Genomic DNA, 21,918 nt, shown 5'->3' on the forward strand with positions numbered 1-21,918 from the left:
AAAATGGCAAAATCTGAAAGGGACCATCTACATTCTATATAATATATTTACGAGGGCTTGGGCAAAGATCTCGATTGGATGACGTTCGGTAGTTTGTCCAATCAAATGCATATATTATTATTATTATTATTTTAGAAAGAAAACAAAGGCACACGCAATGCAAGGGAGGGAAATGTCAACGTGGTTGCTTGTAGACAGGGACGAAAGGTCCCGGCACGCCTTTTGAGAATGTCAAAAGTTTGGAGGTACTACTAGAGTAGATCATGCCGCGTCATGCTGTGCTCTCTACCGAATTTTTCTTTTATGAATCGTGGTCAAATTTGAGAAGAGAAATTCTGTACGGAATATTCTTAGGCTATATATATTTATCTAATTAATAAATATATAAGAGCATTTTTATTAATTTAGTCAAACTTAAAAGTTGGTTAAAATTTAGATAATTTGTGTCTAAAAAATCTCATATTGGATTGGATATCTCTAAAATAATTTAGATTTCAACTACAGTGCTTCATCAAATATAACTAACTACAATTGCTTCATTAAACATTAAAATATTAATTTCTAACTCCAAGCAAACAAATTAAATTAATTAGAATATAATTAACATTTAGCATTTAGAATATAATTTTTAATATTAATTTAATTAGAATATAATTATTATTAACATTTAATTGGTAGAACTATAAAATGCGATAAAAATAAAATTAATTAATTAATTATTAAAATAATAATATTTTATTATTCTATAGAGAGTAAATGGATAATCCAATGTGGAGATTAAATTTAAATGGAATAGGCAAATGTAAATTCATGTGATATTAGCTAAAATTTGACGATGTATTTGGCTAATCCAATGAAAATGCTCTAATTTATCATTTTTATTCTTTTATTTTAATGTTTAAACTTTTTGTTGAGGAAAAAAATTTACACAATATTTTCCACAATATTTTACACAATTATATTTTAAGTGAGATGTATTTTTGTAAAACATTTTTATAAAAATAACGTTATTTTAAAAAAATTTCATCATTTTATAATATTGTTGTGCAATGTGTTGTGTATATATTATTACTCTTTTGTTAATGTCCTATTTGACTAGAGCATCTTCAGATTAGGAGGCAAAGTCAAATTTTTGGAAAACTCTTGTTTCAGGCAAGTTTGTGCATCGAAGTATATCGACTACTGACGTGTTTAATAAAACGGCTCGTTTTGTTTTTAGTTCTTTCTGGTGAGTTTTGGGCTGGATCTCAAATTAAGTGAAAATTGGCTCAAACGCTTTGTGTTGTGAAGCAGGGTCTCTCTTCTCTTCCTACCTTCTCTGTACCGAAGACTCCTCCATTCTTTTCTCTCTTCCCTCACTATTGGTTCCATTTTCTTCTCTCTGTGTGCCTTCTCAGGCCGTCGATTCTCGTTCTCTCTTCCACCAAAAAGCTCCCATGACGCTTTCTCTTCTCTGTTTCGTTTAACCCCATTTTTTGGTCTGAGCCCTAATTCTAAGCCGTCGTTCTCTTCTCCGTGATTTGTCGTCGAGGCCAACGTGTATTCACCTCCCTCTCTCTCTCTCACTCTATCAGCAGTTGATTAATTTTGTGTTGTGGATATATTTTGATTTTGTGGTTTTCAAAAGTTAGGTTTTGAATTTAGGTTTTTACCATCTCTATCAATAAAAAAGGGTAAGAAATGAGCAACCGAAAGCTAATCTTCTGAGTTCTTAGGTAATAAAATTCGGGAGAAAAATATATGAAGAAAAAAATGTTGTTGGCAGGCTAATTGGAATATTCACCAAATTCTTCTAGACATTTTGTCCCTTTGGTAGAGATTTGTACAAATGTCCTTTTTGCTGGTGTTTTCCATTTGAATATTTCCAAATTATGGCATAACAATAAAAAATGATCATTATCTCAAGCCGGTCTTTCAAGAAATCTTAAATAGGAATGGTTTTCTTTGTGGGTCTAACTGCATGCATATATTTTGCTATCAAATGGCCATGTGACCTGCCAATGTGCTTAGCTTGGTAAATAAATGATTCTATTTGGTTTGAACTAATCTATTCTATTTGGTTTGAACTACTCTATAATTTCTTGCCAATGTGCTTAGCTTGCTAATCTATTCTATTTGTTTAGTTGAACATGGTTGTAATGGTCTTTGTTGGAAGTCTCCTTCGACTCTTATCCTTTTTTTTTTTTTTTTTTTTTTCTGAAATGTACCAAGAGCTTCCTAAAGCTTACATATGCTGCAAATTATGTGCAAGAAACTATATTTGGTTTGAACTTGTCTTAATCCCAAATATATTTATGAATCCATGTGCAAGAAACTATTTTTGAATTGTTGTAAACGATTTTATAAATTTTTGAAATGTACCAAGAGCTTCCTAAAGCTTACATATGCTGCAAGCTATGTGCAAGAAACTATATTTGGTTTTGACTTGTATTCATCTCATATTATATTTATGAATCCATGTGCAAGAAACTATTTTTGAATTGTTGCAAATAATTTATAAATTTTTGAAATGTACCAAGAGCTTCCTAAAGCTTACATATGTTGTGGATGTATATAAAACTGATATATTTTTGCTTTGTTGCGAAGTTTTGGTAATATGTTAATGTGGCTGAATAAAAGTATATCTTTTGTTAAAAAGATTATATATTGAGTTGCCTAATGTGTACATTTGGCTGGCATAGATTTTTGGTATTCTTTGATTGATTTGTTGACATTGTTTATAGGTTGTACATTGGGAACATGTTTGTTGAAGCCCATTTCTTCATTGTTTTGGGTTTCTACAAAAGTTTGTTATTTTATATACATGTCATTTGTTTGTTTATAATCAGGGGTTACCACACTGTAACTATTTCAAATGGGCAGATAACAATGAGGAAAGAGAAAAAGAATTTGTGAATATAGAAATTGAGTTGTTAAGGAATGATGAAGAGTTTCGAAAAAGAGATGAAGAGATTGTAAAGAGGAAGTTGGGAGTCCACAACAACCAACTTGATATTCAAAGGCAACAAGCAGACATTCGGCGTGAACGCACACTACTTCGTGCATATTGGATTATTTCTACATTAATTTCATTGTATTTCATATGGTCACAATAAAACCATATTACTGGAGGAAACTTTGTATATACTTTTGTGGCATTTGTTATTTATAACCTCAACCAACTAGTTGAGTGTAAACAAATATACCAACAAAATTTGAAACCATCAAATGAAAGTATTTCCATAAATCTTCAATCATGCACGTGTCCATAGTGCTGTCCAATCCCACCCTCAGTTCAACATCATTATTTCTGCAGAAAAACATAGAAATATATATGAGGGACTAGAATAATTTTCCATTAAAGTTCTACTAAGAAAAAAAAAACATGTCTTAACAATACTTGTAGTCCAAAGCCAGATTCCCCATCTACAGCTCCAAAAAGCTCTGGTTGTGTCTCATCCCCAAGTTGCATCTGTGAACATAATCTAACAGTTAAAACTGTAGCTCCATACTTGAGTGTCAAGTAATTAAACAATATCAATTACACTTTCTTGACTCTCAATCATTGAAAAGTCAAATTGGGTTCTACTAAGGTTCAACATTTCAATAGTGTTTTGGGGCGGCTAACAATAGATAAAAAAAATTAGATCAATTTCAAAACCATGTTTACCTTTCTCCATCTACAGAATATTTACCAATATTTTAGAACAATAAATAAGAGAGACACAATAATTAGAAATAGAAAATAAACACAGAAATAATTAAAACTCAGCCCATTAGAATCTATAATAGCTACCCAAATGAAATAGTATTACAAGAAAATTTTAAGCCTTCCATCATTTCCCTCTTACTATACCAACACTAGAAAGATATGTCTGCAAGTATATACATTTTCTTATGCATACATTCAAAAAAGTGAAACCACCCAACATCTTTTTTCCAAACACATACACTAAGCAAATTCACAAGTTGCATGTACCAATGTCTCAAGAAATATAGTGCATACTCATTGTCTCACCTCATCAAACCTATAGAAATCGAAAACCTCTCAATCTAGTACCCTGTTTTTAGCTTTGTTTTCAAGTCCTTGAAGCTTTACTAACCATGGATTTAGAGTTTCATTTTCGAATAAGCCATAAAAGAGTAGACACTTCATGGCTAATTCACCAGTTTTATCCACTCACCAAGACTTACATTCTTTATTAACCCATTTTTTATTTTTTCCAGAAAATTCATTTGTCATTTTTCTTGAAAAATTCATTTATCTGTTTTTAACCCAGTTCACTGGTATTCTTCCCATTTTTGGTTCTTAACTAACTCTAAAAACATATTTTTTGTGAAATAGAGCCAGAGAAAGATGAAGTACCTGAGACTGTCGACGAAGAAGACCAAGGACAACGGACAACTGAGAAAAATCGTCGTCGAATAAGGAAAAAGACCATCGCTATCGTGTTCTTTCTGATGTTTCTATAGTCCACTCTCTTCGTTTTAGTTCTTTGGGATGTTTCAATCGTGTTTTGCTTCTTTTTTGTTTTTTTTTGTTTTAATACAACGAACAACAACTTTAAAATAATAATTGGTATGCAGGTTGGTGCGCCAACTCGTTTGTTCCTAGAAGAATAGTAAAATTTTGCTAAGGAAAAATATGAACGAAGTCGACTTTGCGCACTCCCTTTGCACACCCCCTTACTTGGCATGCCACCTACAACATAAAAACGGGGCATTTTAGTTTTGAGTGGGAGACAGAATTAATAGCAGGGTGAGGAAGAGTAAATCAATGAAAAGATACAGAGAAAAGTTACAGTTTCCGGAAGTCTTACCCTTGGCTTCATCGTCTTCATCTCCAGCGACAATATTGTTTCCTAAGAAGCACTTGAGGAAGAACAACTCTACATCAGCTTCGATCAGAGTGACACAGACAGTAAGTAGGAGAGGCAATTCGCTATGCAAGCAACATGATGGTATTCAAAATGCCATTCTCCATTGCAAGCAATTCTTGCATTTCTTCTTCGTCGCTCTCGTTCTTTGACTTTGGGATTCCATTTCACTTTCCTATTTTTCTATTAACAAGTTTTCCTTTCAGAGACGGCTTTCCAATTATCCTTTTGTTATCATTTCACAAGAGGGGATCTTTCAAAATTCCAAATTCTGAAACTAGGCCTTTGACAGTTTCGAATTTTGCTATTGCAAATTTGTAATTTTTTGAGCTTACAGGATTTAATGGGTGTCTTCGTTACCACTAAAGAACAAGAAGGTAAGCATTCTTGTTCATCATCCTTAATAAAAGTTCTCTAAATATTTTTTTTTTTTTTTTAAAGAGCCTCATTTCCAGAAAGTAGTGTTTTATTTAATTGAATCTCCACCAATAACCCAACTCATCTATCTCATTCCCTCATGAATGTTCTTTTCAATCTAATCCTAGTTCTAATTATCATATTTTTTATTCACACCTTTTACTTTTGCTTCGTTTCCAATCCAATCTTGATTGTGTTTGTGACGGTTAATGGGTTGCGCAAGTTTGATGCAAAAGCGATGTCGGCACTGCCAGAGCGCTTATTCCCCTGCCACCAAAAGCTACTCTATGCACATTCACCACTCACCACAGAACCAAGGCAATAGCTACCATGTTGTCGCTCTCACCTTCTCCACACTGGGTTCAATCAAGCTCGAGCCTTCCACCCAAATCAACCATTTCAATAACAAGATCATCGATGTCGACGATGATCTCACTGACGGTGATGACAATTACATTTGCTATGTCGAGAGATTTGGGGGAGGGGAGGCGAAAATGGATTTGGGAAGTCGATTTTTTTTTTCTTCTCTTATCTTACTGTTTTTCTCTTCTTCTTTTTTTAATAAAAAATACTCTGACAGCAGCAAGCCAGGTTAGCTTTCGTACCCGGATTTGTCCTCCAAATTGTCTATATCTAGACGAACTCTTTTACTAATATCTTATATTTTGCATTTTTACTTTTCCATTCAAAATATGTCCTCATATTATATTATGCATTAATTCTCTATATAATAATAAAATATAATTAATTAACAAGAAACTTCCACATAAGTTAATAATGCATACATGGCAGTAAAAGCATGAATGCATAATCAAAATCATAAGTAAGCATAACATAACTTGACATATAGCATGACATAAATGACATAACTTGAATTGAAACTGAAACTTAGCTTGACGTGTCATGACATGTACGTGAACTTAAAACATAACATGGACTAGCAACATAGCATGAACGTGAACTTGAAACATACCGTAGAGTTGAAACAAAGCATGAACGTGAACATACATAATTTGAACATGACCTTGAACATAACATGAGCCTGAGCATAACATAACATAAACGTGAATTTGAAATATAACGTGAACGTGAACATGACATAACATGAACGTAAACATAACCTGACATGAACGTAAACTTGAAACATGATATGGACTTGAAACATAGCATAAACGTGAGCATACATAACATGAACGTGAACTTGAACATAATATAACGTGAAAAATGACTTGAACGTGAAATATATGAACTTGAAATATTATTCAATATGCTTAATTAATAAAAATTGACCATACGGGTGCTACACGAGTCCCTTTGAGCTGTGTGTCATTGCCGATTACCGCATCATAACACATATATCTATATCAGCTGTGAGTACATTAAGACGTACTCCACAGTCGCTATGGCCCCACGTATTCTACGTGTCACAATCGTTGTGTCTCACGTAGTGTATGCTCCAAAGTTGTTGTGGCCTTATACTTCATGCTCCACAGTTGTTATGGCTCCATGAATTGTTTATGCCACACTTGTTGTGCACACACGTAAAATAAAGTGTGGTTTCATTGGTATTAGTGTTTGGTGCGCTCCGGTGACCAACTAGTTAGGCCCCATTCGCAACCTATTGACTGTATTTCGTGAATCCATAAAATTTCACACTTATTTAGACACTCCAACATGAACAATGGAGTTTCACTAGGATATTATCTCATCCTAGTGCTTAGGGTCGTGATTAATATGAATAACTTAATAAGACTATTCTCAAAATATACAAACTATATTCAAGACGAAATGACATGAATGCGAAAAGACAGAAGTCCTGACGTAGCGTAACGTGATATGAACGTAAAACGAAAGACATGACATATTTTGAGACATAAATGTAACAGATAACATTTCATAACATGACATACATGTAACATACAATATTTCGTAACATAACGTACCATATAACAGACAATATTTTGTAACATGACGTAACATGTGACAGTGAATATTACATGACATGACATACATGTAACAGATGACATACATAACGTGACATACTTGCAACAGATAGTAACATGAGACAAAATATATTATGTAACAAATAAATTTTTTGTGACAGAATAATTCGTGTAATAGATAAACGTGTGATGACATAGTATGACATAACATATATAACAACATAAGAACATAAACTGTAATTCCCTTACCAATCACACATAATCAGTAAACTGATAGTAAGTTAAGAGCTAACTTACCTCAATCGTCGGGTTTTACGAGAATAAAGCACGAAACACGAGGAACGGTAAAAGAGTATTCTAAAAATTAAAAATTTAATTACTAACAATTAGAAATGTGAAAAGAGACAAGTTAGAATAAAATTACTATTTTACCTTCTACATGTGAGAAAACGACCATTTTACCTATACCTTAAGGGTTTCACATCTTAATTTCAAAAATTATCAAAATTTACATTTCTCGTATAAATTTTGTCCTAGACTTAAATATCAACTCAAAAAAAATTTAAAACCATCCATAACTATGAAAAACTCACTATGGTAGAAACATTCATAGGTTATTTCTCTTAATTTGTGTTGCAATTTTTTCCATCTTCAAAGTCCATGATTAAACCAAAATTTCGTAACAAAGATCTTCCTATCCTAAATTTAAAAACACACTTAAAATATTCATTAAGAAAAAGCTAATCATCAACACCAAACTTTTTGTAAGAATACCCAAACCTTTTAACAAAAAGTAAACCCTTAAATCACAAGTTTTGACCTTAATAAAAACATCTCTAAGAATTCCAAAAAATCAAATCTTACTTCTAACATATTCATAACATTATCCTAAGATCAACCATGCTTTAAATTATCAAACAAAAGTCACCAAAAATCACAAAACAAGACTTAGAGATTTTGGTTTTACACTTGGTCAAAAAGCAGAAACTTTTATCTCAACTAACTTTGATCAATCTTTTGATCCATGGCTTAAAGACATGTTATCTTCAAACTAAAACATCACATGGTTTAAAAATGTTTCCTAAAGAAGATCAAACCATCAATTTTAAAATCACATGGCTAAAACTCAATAAAATATAAATCTAACCCAAAAAATTAAATCAGCCTAACCGAAATCCTCTTGTATAGAAAAATTATATCTTTAAAACTAAAACTAAATATCTTCAAAATAACATACTAACATGTATATAAGTGGCTAAGGATCATCACATAAAAAATATCAAAGCCTTTGGAATAAGATTAAACAACGAAATTTTCAAATTTTCACAAAACAAAAACTATTTTTCCACTTTCAGTTTTCAAGTTTCTTAATCTAGGGAAATCTATCACCAAAAATTTTATTCATGCAATAAAATCTCAATGAACATTCATAAACACAAGCTAACAACACTCCATAAAACTTTCGAACCAAAATATGTCCATTAGCTTGGTCAAAAATCTCAAAGTATAACATACTCTCCAGTTTCACGCCCAGAATGACATTTCTATGGTTAAAAATACTTTCAATTGATCAAATGAGCATGAAATGAGACTAATAAGATATCCACCGAAGCTCAAAGAAGAACAATTTTTATAAAGGAGTCATCGTACGAAAATGCCTACGAATGGTCGAAAATCTCCACACAAAAAGACTCAGAAATTTGCCCGATAGAGTTCTTTTGAGTTTCTTTCTAAGAACGGGGTGAAAAAATGATAAAAGATAGTGGAATGTGTCTTGCACAATTTTAGCCTCCTGGATGGGAAAGTTATAGGCTTGAATGACTCTTGATAAGATGTGGTTATGTGACATAAAATGGAGAATAGTGAGGGGCAAGGACTGCCTGCAGTAGCTGTGAGATATGGAGGTTGATGGAGTGGATTTCTCCTTTACATCAAGGCACTATTGGGTGCAGCCAATGGGAATGAATGGTCTGCCATGTGGGGGAGGAAACTTCTTCAAGAAACTTTGCCAAGGTGGCCAAATTCGTGGGCCTTGGTGGGCCTCAACTAAATGGACTTCAATTTGGGGTTTAAAAGGGGTTTGGTTAGGGTTTGAGATGCTATCAAACCCAAATCTAAATTTTCTTAACTCAATCAATTTTTCATGATTTAAAAGGTTGGATAATGATGTTATAACAAGGATTTGATTAATTAATAGCATGTGGAAATAATTTAATCAAGTGATTAAAGACAATACTATAAATCAAATTAAAAAGGAATTGGAGGCCAACTTTAGGGTTTGGGAAACCATTTAGGGTTTCGGTTTCGATTAAGTTTTTGGGGTTTCAATTAGATCTTAACCATTTAGGGTTTCGCTAGGATTGAAACCTTCTTTGGTCTATCACAATTTAGTTGATCAGATGGAACAAAGTTTTGCTTAGGTGGCATGATCTCACACCTTAATTTCCTTCACAATTCTATCTAATGGTTCATCTTTGTGCTAAGTGTTTAATATTGTAATTTTGAAAACACTGCAATGGGTGCGCTCATTGAGGTTACTATTCACTCTGAAAAAATGCATAATAAACTTAGTACTAAAAAATTTCAAATATTCATATTAACTTATAATGAAAAAAGTTTACCGAAATTCAACCTCGAAGTGTCCTTAAAAATAATTTCAGAATTTTGAACAGGCTTTTCTTCTGAAATTATAAAAATGGGCTATTGCGCCATAAAATTCTAAATAATCAACTGAGTCTAATGTCATAGATCAAAACACATTCTGACACTTCTAACTATCTCGTATAATTAAACTCATATTTCTGATACCTAGTGAGTGATAACACTGACTATATTAACAGACCAACACTTGTACGATTGGTCGATTCGTAAAAACTGATGGGATTTTCACGAGATTCTTAAAATCAATAGAAATTTCACTAGTGAAGTTTTAGCGGGTTGTTACAAAATTTACATTTGATCCAAATCATCTTATTCAACACATTCCAAACACAATCACATTCCAAAGAAATTTACATAGTTGCAGTCACATAATTAGTTCCATACACATTCCAAACACATTCAGCGCAATCCAAAATTGTCACATAGTTGCCTCCATACACGTTCCAAACACAATTCTATCACTCAGCACCTCCATACATAAACCATACACATCCGAAACACATTCAACACATTTCAAACACATAGTTGCCTTCATACACATTCCAAGCACATTCAGTATATAGTCATATAGTTGCCTTCATACACATTCCAAACATATGCATCACCTACTTACACATTCCAAACACATTCAACACCTATATACACAGCCCAAACACATCCCAAAACTGTCACATTCAAAAATGTATTTCCCAACCACTAAGGCTAGTTTGGATGTTGCAAAAAACCAAATCCTAAGGGCTAGTTTACAAAAAAACCCAATAATTAATTAATTACAATTGTTGGCTTACGATAAAAAAATTATATAATATAATATTTTATATCAAGTTATATTAGTTTGTAAACTTTATTTTATAATATTTTTTTAGACCAAATATTTATTTGTATGATATAGTATCAAACTATTGAAATACAAGTAACAGGTAAGGATAACTATATCAAGTGATGATGATGAATAACACTTTTTTTTTTTTGTCTCGTTGTCTATCTCCATAATCTGTCAAACTAGTTAACGTTTTCCTTTTGAGAACATAGGATATTGGCTCGGGGGGCAACTCCTACATTTTCACCATCTACACATCGTTCCAAGAAAGAGCAACATTTATTTCTTATGGTAATACAATCAAGCTTGCATTGAAGCATGGAGACAAAATGCTTGCTCAAATATGTGAAACAATTGCCTCAGATGAAAAGCACCACGAAGTTGCTTATACCAATATATTTCTCTAGTTGAGAAACTCTTTGAGATGGATCCAAATGAAACAGTCATGGCCTTTGCCAACTTGATGAGGAAGAAAATATTAATGCCAGCCCACTTAATGTACAATGGACAAGACCATGATCTTTTCCATCACTATGCCAATGTCGCCCCTCGCATTGGAGTGTACACAACCAAGGATTACAGAGAAATACTCGAACATTTGGTTGCCAGATGGAACATGGAGAAGCTCACTGGACTTTCGGGCTAGTTTTCATATGTAAAGTGTATTTCACTAACGGCTAGTTTACGTGAATAACTATCCAAAAAAGCCAAGATCAAACAGGTACACCTCCAAAAAGTGTAGATGGAAATAAAGATGCAAATGAAAACCTACTCTTTGAAGTCTCGTAAATTTCTTTTTGAAGATTTTGAAAATAGTCTTGCTGCATTGTATTCAATATTTATGCCAACAAGATCTAATTTCATTATCTTCTTCTTCTTCTTCTTTAGTGCAAGTAACTCAATTCTATCACTCTCCACCATGGTCACTTCATCTCTTCTCTCCGCCATGCAAGTGTTTCTGTCATCGGTCATGTGAGTTAAGGGAAGTGAGAGAAAAAAAAAATAAAAAAATTATTTTAATAGAATAAAAAAAGAATATAAAGTGGGATGTAGGAAGTTTTTGAAAAATGAGTAAAATTTATGAGAAAATTTTAAGAAGTGTATTTTTTAACCAAATTATAAAAAAATTTATAGAGAAACAAATGAGAATGCTCATAGTATGGGTGTAGGACACTACCATGTGCCAAACATTGTAATACTATCAAATATTGTTTTAGGAAAAACGGCTTGCAAAAGCAATGCTATTAACGTGACTTTATCCGGAAAAAAGGTTAAAAATATAATAAATCGAAAAATACAATAATTTTGCATTTTTGTTTTTTTTAAGTGCTATATTTATAAAAAATTTCATAAAAATAAATTTATAAATTAACATAATTTTACATGATATTGATTTATTTTATTATAAAAATAACTTAATTTTGTTAAATTTGCATTTCTAAAAACAAAACAATTATAAACAGGTTTCGTTAACAGACTCTCACCATTTGTCCGCATTGGGTGAGGAGGTGCACCGTGCATGGCATGTCACGGGGTGGCACTAGCAACCTTTCTAAAATTTCAAAACTCCGATTCTACCCTTGTGACCGTTGAGCTTCTCAAAGGTACCAGTCCACGCTCATTAATTGCGCGTATCTGAAGTGTACCACTGCCCCCAATATACCCTGACTCTAGCAGTCCTTGGGCCCACTAGCTACCAGCTTTCCAAAGAATCAGAATTCACCACTTCTTATCTACCGGGCCCCACCTCTTAAAGATATTTTCGATTCTACTCTCTGTCACACACTCCTAACTCCTCACACGTCACATCATTCAGGGACATTTCCGAAATATAAACTCAATTCTGAGGCCAATTTCGTCCAACAAGAATGTCCAGGCCTTCATTTAACGAACGTGGAGTTGGCCTGCATCTCCTTCTCCCTCGGAAATCTCCTCTTCCTCTCCTCTTTCTACTATTCTACAGTTATTAGGGTTTTGCAGCTTTCCTCTCCCCACCCCTGCATACATGATGCAGATGCAGATGCAGATGCAGTCACAAAGATGGAGACAGTGATCCCTTTTGAACCGACGCATCTTCTTTCTTTCGTTACTGTTCTAATGGGGTTTTCTTTATGCTAACTCAGACGCCCACGACGCCATTCATTTTCTTACGAGAAACTGATTCCATTGGTTTGTTCGCCCGTACAGAGAGAGCGTTTTCATTTTTTAGGCTTTCAGGGTGGTTTGGTTTTCACTTTTTTGAGTGAGCCTGGCTTCGCCTTGTGCTACTGATAGCAGTGACAATGACATGGTCTGACGCTAGAAACGATTCAACTCCGAAGCCAACTCGCCCGGCTCGACTCACCTACATCCCTCCGCACCTCAGGAAAAAATGTGTCCCCGTACCCAACCACAACGCGTACAGTTTACCCAATGAGTCAACTCACCTCGAGCTTCGAAACGGTCGGGGTCGCGGCAGAGGTCGTGGTCGTGGTCGTGGCCGGTTTTACCAGACCGAGCGCTGGAACCAGAACCAAACACAAACCCCTTATGATATCTCTTCCAAATTCGACGAGCTGGATGTCAATGATGACGAGGCCAACACTGAGTCAGAGTCGATGAATTTGGAGGCGTACGAGGACATTCCGGTGGAGGCCAGTGGCTCTGATATTCCTGCACCGGTCAACACATTCGCGGAAATTGACTTGGGTGAGGGTCTAAACTGGAATATCAAGCGGTGTAACTACGTGAAGCCCACTCCGATTCAGCGCCACGCCATTCCCATTGTCATGGCCGGGCGCGACCTAATGGCCTGTGCCCAAACTGGGTCTGGCAAAACCGCTGCGTTTTGCTTCCCAATCATCTCTGGGATTCTGAATGGCAACCATTTTACGAGGCCGAATCGAGTCGCGTGTCCGGTTGCGCTTATCCTGTCCCCGACTAGGGAGTTGTCTTGTCAGGTTATTCATTTGCTTTGTTTATCGTATTTAATGCCAAATGGGTGTCGGTTTTGGTTTGGATAGCGGGATTCAGTTCCATAAATTTTTTGTGGTACTTTTCTTGTAGATACATGATGAGGCTAAGAAGTTTGCGTATCAGACTGGGGTCAAGATCTCTGTTGCGTATGGTGGGGCTCCAATTTCTCAACAGGTTTGTGGATTCTCATGGTCTTGCTGGTCTAATATTTGGATGTTTTGTATTTTGCTCGCGTAATATTTTGTTGAAGTATAAATATAATTCTTCATATTAAGATGATGCATATGCTCATTTATTGTGTTGAGTACGTGGCTTGGGATTGCTGTTTTTTTTTTTTGGAATACTTCGTTGATTGTAATAAAATTGTGTGGCCCTTCGTTTGCTTGGTAGGAAAACGTAGGGAGGGAAAAAGAATTATAAATTCGAATGTTATGTATTACTTTATTCTGTCAATGACTTGGCGATACCCTCAGGGATAAGTTTCGATTGACATCCACCTACTTCTATGAATAAAATTTCTTGATTACCTATAAAAAAAAAAGTTTCGATTGACATCCATATTCTAGGTTACTGATAAAAAAAATACATGTTCTGGGTTTCTATCTTTTATTGGTAACTGCGGATTTCCATTTAGAAGTCACTACTTGGTTGTGCAATTAGTACACTTAAGGGTTAAATCCTGCACATTTGTTTTTATGATGCTGTGTTAAAAAGTACGATTACATAACCTTAGGGGTTGGCTCAAGTAGTAAGAGCATTGGTCTTAGTGGTGTGCTCCCTTTGGGGTTAAGGTTTGAGCCATTGGGTGCAAATGATTTCTAGGAGCCATTGGATTGGAGAAATTCTTCCTTGAATTACCCGATGTGTATTTGCGGGAAATTCCTTGCTGAGGGCCTTAGTCAAGATTTTGTTTCAGACATCTTGTGCCGATAAAAAAAAAAAGTACTGTTTTTTTTTTTTTTTTTTTTTCTTCTCACAAAGTGTTGAGATTATCTCATTTTTGTTAGTACTAAAGTAGGTAAGCAGCAATGTATGAGCTAGTGAGTATCTTATATCATGGTTAACGGTGGATGTTGAAGATGGCATCAGCAAATTGAAATTATGTTGTGCCAACCCCTTTGAATTACCCTCATTAATGAACCTCACTTTGTTAACAGCTCGCATTCTCACAGTAATATATATTTTTTAAATTCTTTGTGCGGTGACCTAGCTATGACTGCTACACGTGCATGCAGGAAGCAAAGATTATATAGATCAGTGAGCGTAGCTGCCCTTCCCATAAATTCCTAAACTACATGTTTGTTCGTATGCCCTCTCGTGCCTCGTTGTGAGGAGCCCTTGTTTTTTTTTTTTTCTCATGATCCTACTGTTGTGGTTGGCATTTAATCTCACTATGGTGTTGATAGCTCAATTGTCCTTCCAAACTTTATTCCATTGGTCGATTGTAATAGACTTTAATGGCATGAACGTACATGATTTTCTTGTATCTTTAGACACCCATGCATAGGTGTTACTCTTGTATATGTCCCGTGTACTTGGCTTCACCTTTTCAATAAAATTCGTATTTACCGATAAAAAAAAGATATCTCAACTGTCCTTCATGGTCAAATTGTAAGTTGGACCAAATCTATATGTTTTTATCAACACATCTTCGGTTCATTCCTTGAATCCGGAAAATGTACTGCTTTGTTTATGCTCATAAATTATTTTATATTATCAAAAGATTTCTGAGCTTGCAATCATTTGCCTCATTTTTCATTTTGATTACTTAATTGGAGAAGACCCCATGGGAATCAACCATAGTAGGTTACCCTCCGATCCTTGGTAAAGATGAGATTCAATTCCTTTTGTTTGCTGTTTCTACTTATAACTGTTCACTCTGCAGTTCCGAAACTTGGAAAAAGGCGTTGACATCTTGGTGGCTACACCGGGGCGATTAGTGGATATGATTGAGAGATCAAGAGTTTCACTTGGGGCAATAAAATACTTGGCATTAGATGAGGCTGATCGAATGCTGGACATGGGCTTTGAGCCCCAAATCCGGAAGATTGTCAAGGAAATGGACATGCCTCCATGCAGCGAAAGACAGACAATGTTTTTCAGTGCAACATTCCCAAGTGAGATACAGGTTGGTTGACGTTTTCCTTCTTTTAACTCTGCCCTTTTTGTGACTTTCCATGTGGGAAATCAGATGAATTATGCTTGATATAATTTTGTAGTAATGCTACAAACTACACTTCTATAACACTTTCATCCCACTATATAAAATGTGGCACTTTTCATTATCCTTGTATCGACATTTACTTTTCTAAAGAAGGTTGATCAACAATGCCACCTTCCTACTAACCTTATCATAGTAGGATTAGAGCAGGATGAGGGTGTAAAAGGAGCAGGGAGACTGGACCATTTACTTCTTTGCTGTGAGGTGGCCATGACCTTATGGAATAAATTATTTGCTAGAATGGGGGATAGCTTGGGTGATGCCGAGAATGGTAGTTGATTTCCTAGCAAATTGGAGAGGCTTGTGTGGCAAGTTGTAAATCATAGCCATATGGAAGATGGTCCCCATTTGCCTATGGTGGTGTCTTCGGAGAGAGAGAGGAATGATAGAAGTTTTAAAGATCGCAAGCGGTCAATGGACAAACTTAGAGTTTTCTTTTTTAACACTTCACTCCATTGGTCGATTGTACTAGACTTCAACGGTCTGAATATCCATGAATTCCTTGTATCCCTAGTCAAATCATGCGTAGGTGTCTTGTATATATCCCATGTATTTGGGTTGTGCCTAGTTCTCATCAATAAAATTCTTATTTATTGATCCAAAGAAATAGTACGATGAGGGTATAGTTGGTAGAATTTTCCATCATTTTGACACTAGTAAACAATATGAAATGATATTTTGTTCCAATGAAATAGATAATTGCCAACCATCTCCCATGTATTTCTAACTTGCTTGTCGAATTCACTACACAATTCATTGTCCTATTGAGTGGTAGGGGTTCTCCTAGTTCCATGTAGCTTGAGAAAGTGCTTTTGGAGACCTTCATGTTCGATGGTACTTTGGAAAATAATTTGAAAAGTGTCATTGGGATCCTTCATCTTAGATCTTTAACTTTTATTTCATTGTACTCTTTCCCTCTTAGGTTGGTTCTTAAATCATTTGATGGGGATTGATTTTATCTATTTGTGTCGTAAATGCAAGGTCCTAATGAGCATCACGTGCCTTTTGGTTCTTGGTTATATACTTGGTCTTTTGATGAAAAGCAAGGGTCGTGTTAATTTGAGGCTTTCCTGTTGACTGCTACCTCCAAGGTTAATTATGCAGTTTGATTTTGGTTGGGGCATTGCGCATCGGTAATGCTAATCTTTGTTGGGCTGGGGCTTGTTTCTATTCAACCATTCATTCAACCATTTATTAGCTTGAGTTGTGTTCATAACAGTTACACTTTTGTTGCATCTTGCAGAGACTTGCATCGGATTTTCTTTCAAACTACATATTTGTGGCAGTTGGAAGGGTTGGTTCTAGCACTGATCTAATTTCTCAAAGAGTCGAATTTGTTCATGATGTGGATAAAAGAAACCATCTTATCAACCTTCTACAAGGCCAGAGGACGAATGGAACCCATGGCAAGGTAGACTAACCCTTTGTTTCTTTTAAACACCCCTTCTGTTCATACTTGCACAGTTCTGACATTACTTTCATACACATTTGTCTAAAGTAATTGTATTATTTATTTTGCACATTTGAACTTGTATTGTTTTCATGAGCTAATGATCATAAACTGTACTTTGTTTTGCCACAGATTGCTTTGACCTTAGTATTTGTGGAGACAAAGAGAGGAGCAGATGCATTAGAAAACTGGTTGTCAATGAAAGGTTTTCCAGCAATTGCAATTCATGGTGACAAAGTGCAAATGGTTAGATCACATTCTCTATTGCTCTTACTGTTTCTGTAAATGAGCTAAGTTCAGTTTCTGTTTTCTGCTTGCTATGCTGCACAAATTTGGTGCAGCTTTTCTGAAAGCTTTTATTTTGATGTTCAGTATACATAGGAATTCCTTCGTGTTAATGCAAGTGGGTGCTCTATTATGTTGAGTGCCATGTGAGTGATTAAGGGATAGGTTCTATTATGATTTCCTTCGTAATCAATGTGAATAGCTGAAGTTATGAGTATTCAGATTGAAGTATGAAGAAAAACTTCTGTTGTTGTTATGTTCAAGTGTCAAGTTACAATACAATTGTCTTTAGGATGCAGTTGCTCTCTTAGAACTATAATTGATGGAAACGAGAAAAAGTCAAGTTTTCATTTTTTTTATATAAATCAATTATAAATTATTCATTTATCTTTTTGCAGCAGAGGCGTTACTCTATTGTATGTCTTCCATTATAACAGAAAGGATTAGAATAAAAATTATGATTCTCGCCAAGAATGTCTTGCATATGCTATCTTTTATTTATATATTGGTTGGTATCTTCATGCTTACTTATTAATTGTGAAGGAGAGAGAACGAGCTTTGAAATCTTTCAGAAGTGGTACCACTCCCATTTTGGTGGCAACAGATGTTGCTTCACGAGGTTTGGACGTCCCACATGTTGCCCATGTCATCAATTTTGACTTGCCTAAAGACATAGATGACTATGTCCACAGGATTGGGAGAACAGGTCGTGCTGGTAACTCCGGTCTGGCAACTGCATTCTTCACTGAGAAGAACCTGCCTCTTGCAAAGGCACTTGTTGAACTCATGCAGGAAGCAAAGCAGGAAGTTCCTCTTTGGCTTAGTGATTATGCTAAGAGAACATCTAATGTTGGTGGTAGTGGACGAAACAACCGATTTGGGGGCAACAAATTTGGTGGCTATGATTTCCGAAGAGATGCTCAATCTGAGAGTGAGAATGATTACTATTCAAGCACTTGTGGCAATGCTGCTGCTTCCTCTTATGCGCTTTCTCATGCTGTTGCAACCAGTGATGATTATGCTGCTGCTAATTCCTATGGCAACACCGGTGTTGATTCTTATACTTCTGGTTCGTATGGATACGGACATAATTTTTCATCTGGTGGCGCCAGTGGTTGGCACTAGACCAAAAGGGCCTCATTCCCCCCTCTGTCGACATCTTTTTGACTAGAACCAGCATGGTTGCGCATGGTATATAGTAAGTACACATCGGAAACAGATTTGAGTATAATCCTACAGTAGTCCGTAGTCTTTCAGATGGTCTTCTACACAGGAAATTGAAGTTCTACTGACGTGCTTTTGTTTTGTTCTGTTGAGGGAACTATGGCATAGCTCTTGATTACCTCCTTTTGAGCCTCTTAAAAATGAAAAGGCTATTTCTAGTTTCTTTTCATTTTTCTTTATTGAAATGTATCTCTCATCAATTAGGTATGTCACTTCTCTATGTAGCTGTTTGTAACGAAGAAACTGTTCGTATCGACTTTAATATCAGCATTGCCCTGCGACCCATGTGTGATTTCGGCCTAATTTTCCTCCCTTTCTTTATTTTTCCCCCCTTTTTGGTTGGTAACGTATCTTTATTATTGTTAAATAGTTGTGTTAAAAACCCAATCATTGATCCAAAAATTTTAAAATCATTGGATATTAATTTTGTTAAACTTCTAACCTTTAGGATCATAACATTTCACCACGTTTCTAAATTCGACGTTCACGGTAGCACACTCTATTGATAATGATCCAGTGGTAACATTTTTTTTTTTTGTGGCTTCACTCATTTATGAGTATTCAATGATTTAATACTATGTCCATACAAAGTACTAAAATATTTTAATTTAATTTATAGGTTGTCCCCTCTGTGACTTGAATTCGGGACATAGTCCCTACTCTGATATCAATTGTTCAAGACTTAATCATAGATTCAAATATCATAAAACTGTTGAATACTAATTTGGTTAAACTTTTAAACCTCAATCATTACATGTTGATTCTTGTGTGGATCTGAACATTGGTGGTTTTGAACGTTCAACTTCCATGTGAAAGGAAAATCAAAGAGTTGAACACTTCAATCGGGATTACTGAAAAGTGGTTTAGATCCATGTGAAAGGAAAGTCAAAGCATGCATGCATGTACATATATATGGCATGCTGATATTAGTCACATCGACTGGTTTAAATGAGTATCCAAGAAATTGGCATACTTGGGAGAGCTTGAGAAAAAAGATGCAAAAGCCCTACGGCGGATGTAAGCTGATTTACTATGGGGAACTTGATCAAAATTTGTTGTATGGTTTTTCTCTTTTAAGTTAAACATGCATGCCATCTGAATCTGGATGTTTTTGTGTGATTCATTTGCTCTGTGAATGGATTTTGTTTATAAGATGAGAATTTTGATAAGAAATATTTTACTACTGTTTGAAAGCATTGTTATATTTACTTAAAGAGTAATTTTACACATCATTCATTTTGCTATTATCTTTCTACCATTTCATGATGTAATATTTAATGGTTGGAAGCGATCTATTATGTTTTATTTATAGACCAATCATTTAATGTCGCGTTAAAATATGTTGAGAGAAGGACAAAAAAATAACAAATATATATATTTTTTAAGTTGTATTGGTCAACTGTGAATGCGGAATACTTTTCTATTATTATTATTATTAATTATATTAATTCAATTCTTAATACCATTTGAGTAATTCTACATACAATTGTGAAGTATGTAAACGACGCGTAATCGCTTTAAAAAAAAAGTGGAGTCTACTATTAAAAAATTAATTTTTTTCATGTAGATCACATGTTTTATTTACTTTTTTTTTAAAATGATTACGCGACAATTACAAATATATTTTCTCATACCATTAATAGTTAATAATGATAACAACATTAACCCACTAGTTATTAAAATAAAAAGTTATTACAATAATCTTGTTGTTTGTCTTCAAGATGGGGGTGAGCACCAGCTGAATTAGAGTTGGTATCTCCTAAATCCGAATTTGACTCAAACTTTGACTACTTTGGAGTTTGAGTTTGAACTCCAACTCCGACTCCGACTCCCACTTGCATGGACTCTGATACAACTTTGATTTCAATTTGTCGGAACAAAGTCAGGTTTGAGATTTTTTTGGGCTTCCTTTTCTCGTGGGCTTTCAAGTTTACTAAAAACATTAAAAACAAAAAAAAGATACGAAAAAACAATAAATATAGCTACAAATATTTTATATGCTATGCAAACCTGAAATTTTTTTTTTAAAAAAAAAATAAAGAAATAAAAAATATATACAATAAGCCTTTTAGGCTATTCTTGATATCCTAGCATTCATAATTTCAAATTAATAAATATTAATTCACTAGTATCTAATTACATATTATTATATCACAGTATACATGCTATTAACTGATGGGCACTAAGATGAACCTAGTAAGATCTTTTACAAGTTCTAGAGGAGCCAATTACAAGATTCTTTTCTATTGACTTGATTTTGGCTTTCTTGGAGAGTTTTTAAATTGATTGTGGGTTCAAGAGATTCCATTCCTGCGGGTTCATATCATTAACTTATTGTACTAGACTTATTTCTATACTAATATCCAACTTATTTTTATTCTAGAATTATACTATAGTGTTTCATTACATATTATTTTACTATAGTATTACATATTATTTCTAGTGTCTAACTATATGTTATTATACTATAGTATCATGTATTATTAACTTATTATACTATATTTATTTCTATACATGCGTCTAATTTACTTCTATACTATACTTATTTCTAATATTTAATTACATGTTATTATATTACACTATTACGCATTATTAACCTATCACACTAGACTTATTTCTATATTTATTATGTATGGTAGTAATATTATAATGTTTACATATACATTTGTATTATAATACAAGTATACTATTTTATAATAATTAGATTATACTTAACTATATAAGTTCTAGTTATATAATTATAATAGTTAGTATTATATATGATCAATATATATATAATACATATTTTCGTAACATATGTATGACATTGAAGGTAGAGTTAGAGTTAGAGAATAAAGTCAAAGTTGGATTGAAACGGAGTCGGAGCCGATCAGACAACACCCGATTAGAAAAAAAAAAAAAAAAATCCGACTCCGACACTAATAACGAGTACAAAATCTTTAAACATATTTCTTACGACTTAATTATTGTAAAAAAAATTGTAAAAAGAAATTGATTATTTCTTTTAATCCCTATATATAGAATCCCAAAGAAAAATATTGATGCATATACTCTCCTGTCACGATGGATAAGAATTTGACTCGTTT

At 34.3% G+C, this 21,918-nt stretch overlaps 1 protein-coding gene across 1 annotated transcript; it reads left to right on the plus strand.

Moving 5' to 3' along the window:
* The first annotated feature begins 12,606 nt into the window (after positions 1-12,606).
* LOC121251259 (DEAD-box ATP-dependent RNA helicase 52C-like) lies at positions 12,607-19,135 on the plus strand. Its single transcript, XM_041150619.1, has 6 exons — positions 12,607-13,636; positions 13,743-13,826; positions 15,538-15,780; positions 17,117-17,284; positions 17,456-17,569; positions 18,152-19,135. Exons 1-6 carry the CDS (start codon positions 12,980-12,982, stop codon positions 18,731-18,733), a joined length of 1,848 nt encoding a protein of 615 aa, XP_041006553.1. The 5' UTR covers positions 12,607-12,979; the 3' UTR covers positions 18,734-19,135.
* The last annotated feature ends 2,783 nt before the right edge of the window (positions 19,136-21,918 follow it).

This window comes from Juglans microcarpa x Juglans regia, chromosome 2D, assembly GCF_004785595.1.
Source record: "Juglans microcarpa x Juglans regia isolate MS1-56 chromosome 2D, Jm3101_v1.0, whole genome shotgun sequence".
NCBI classification, from domain to species: domain Eukaryota; kingdom Viridiplantae; phylum Streptophyta; class Magnoliopsida; order Fagales; family Juglandaceae; genus Juglans; species Juglans microcarpa x Juglans regia.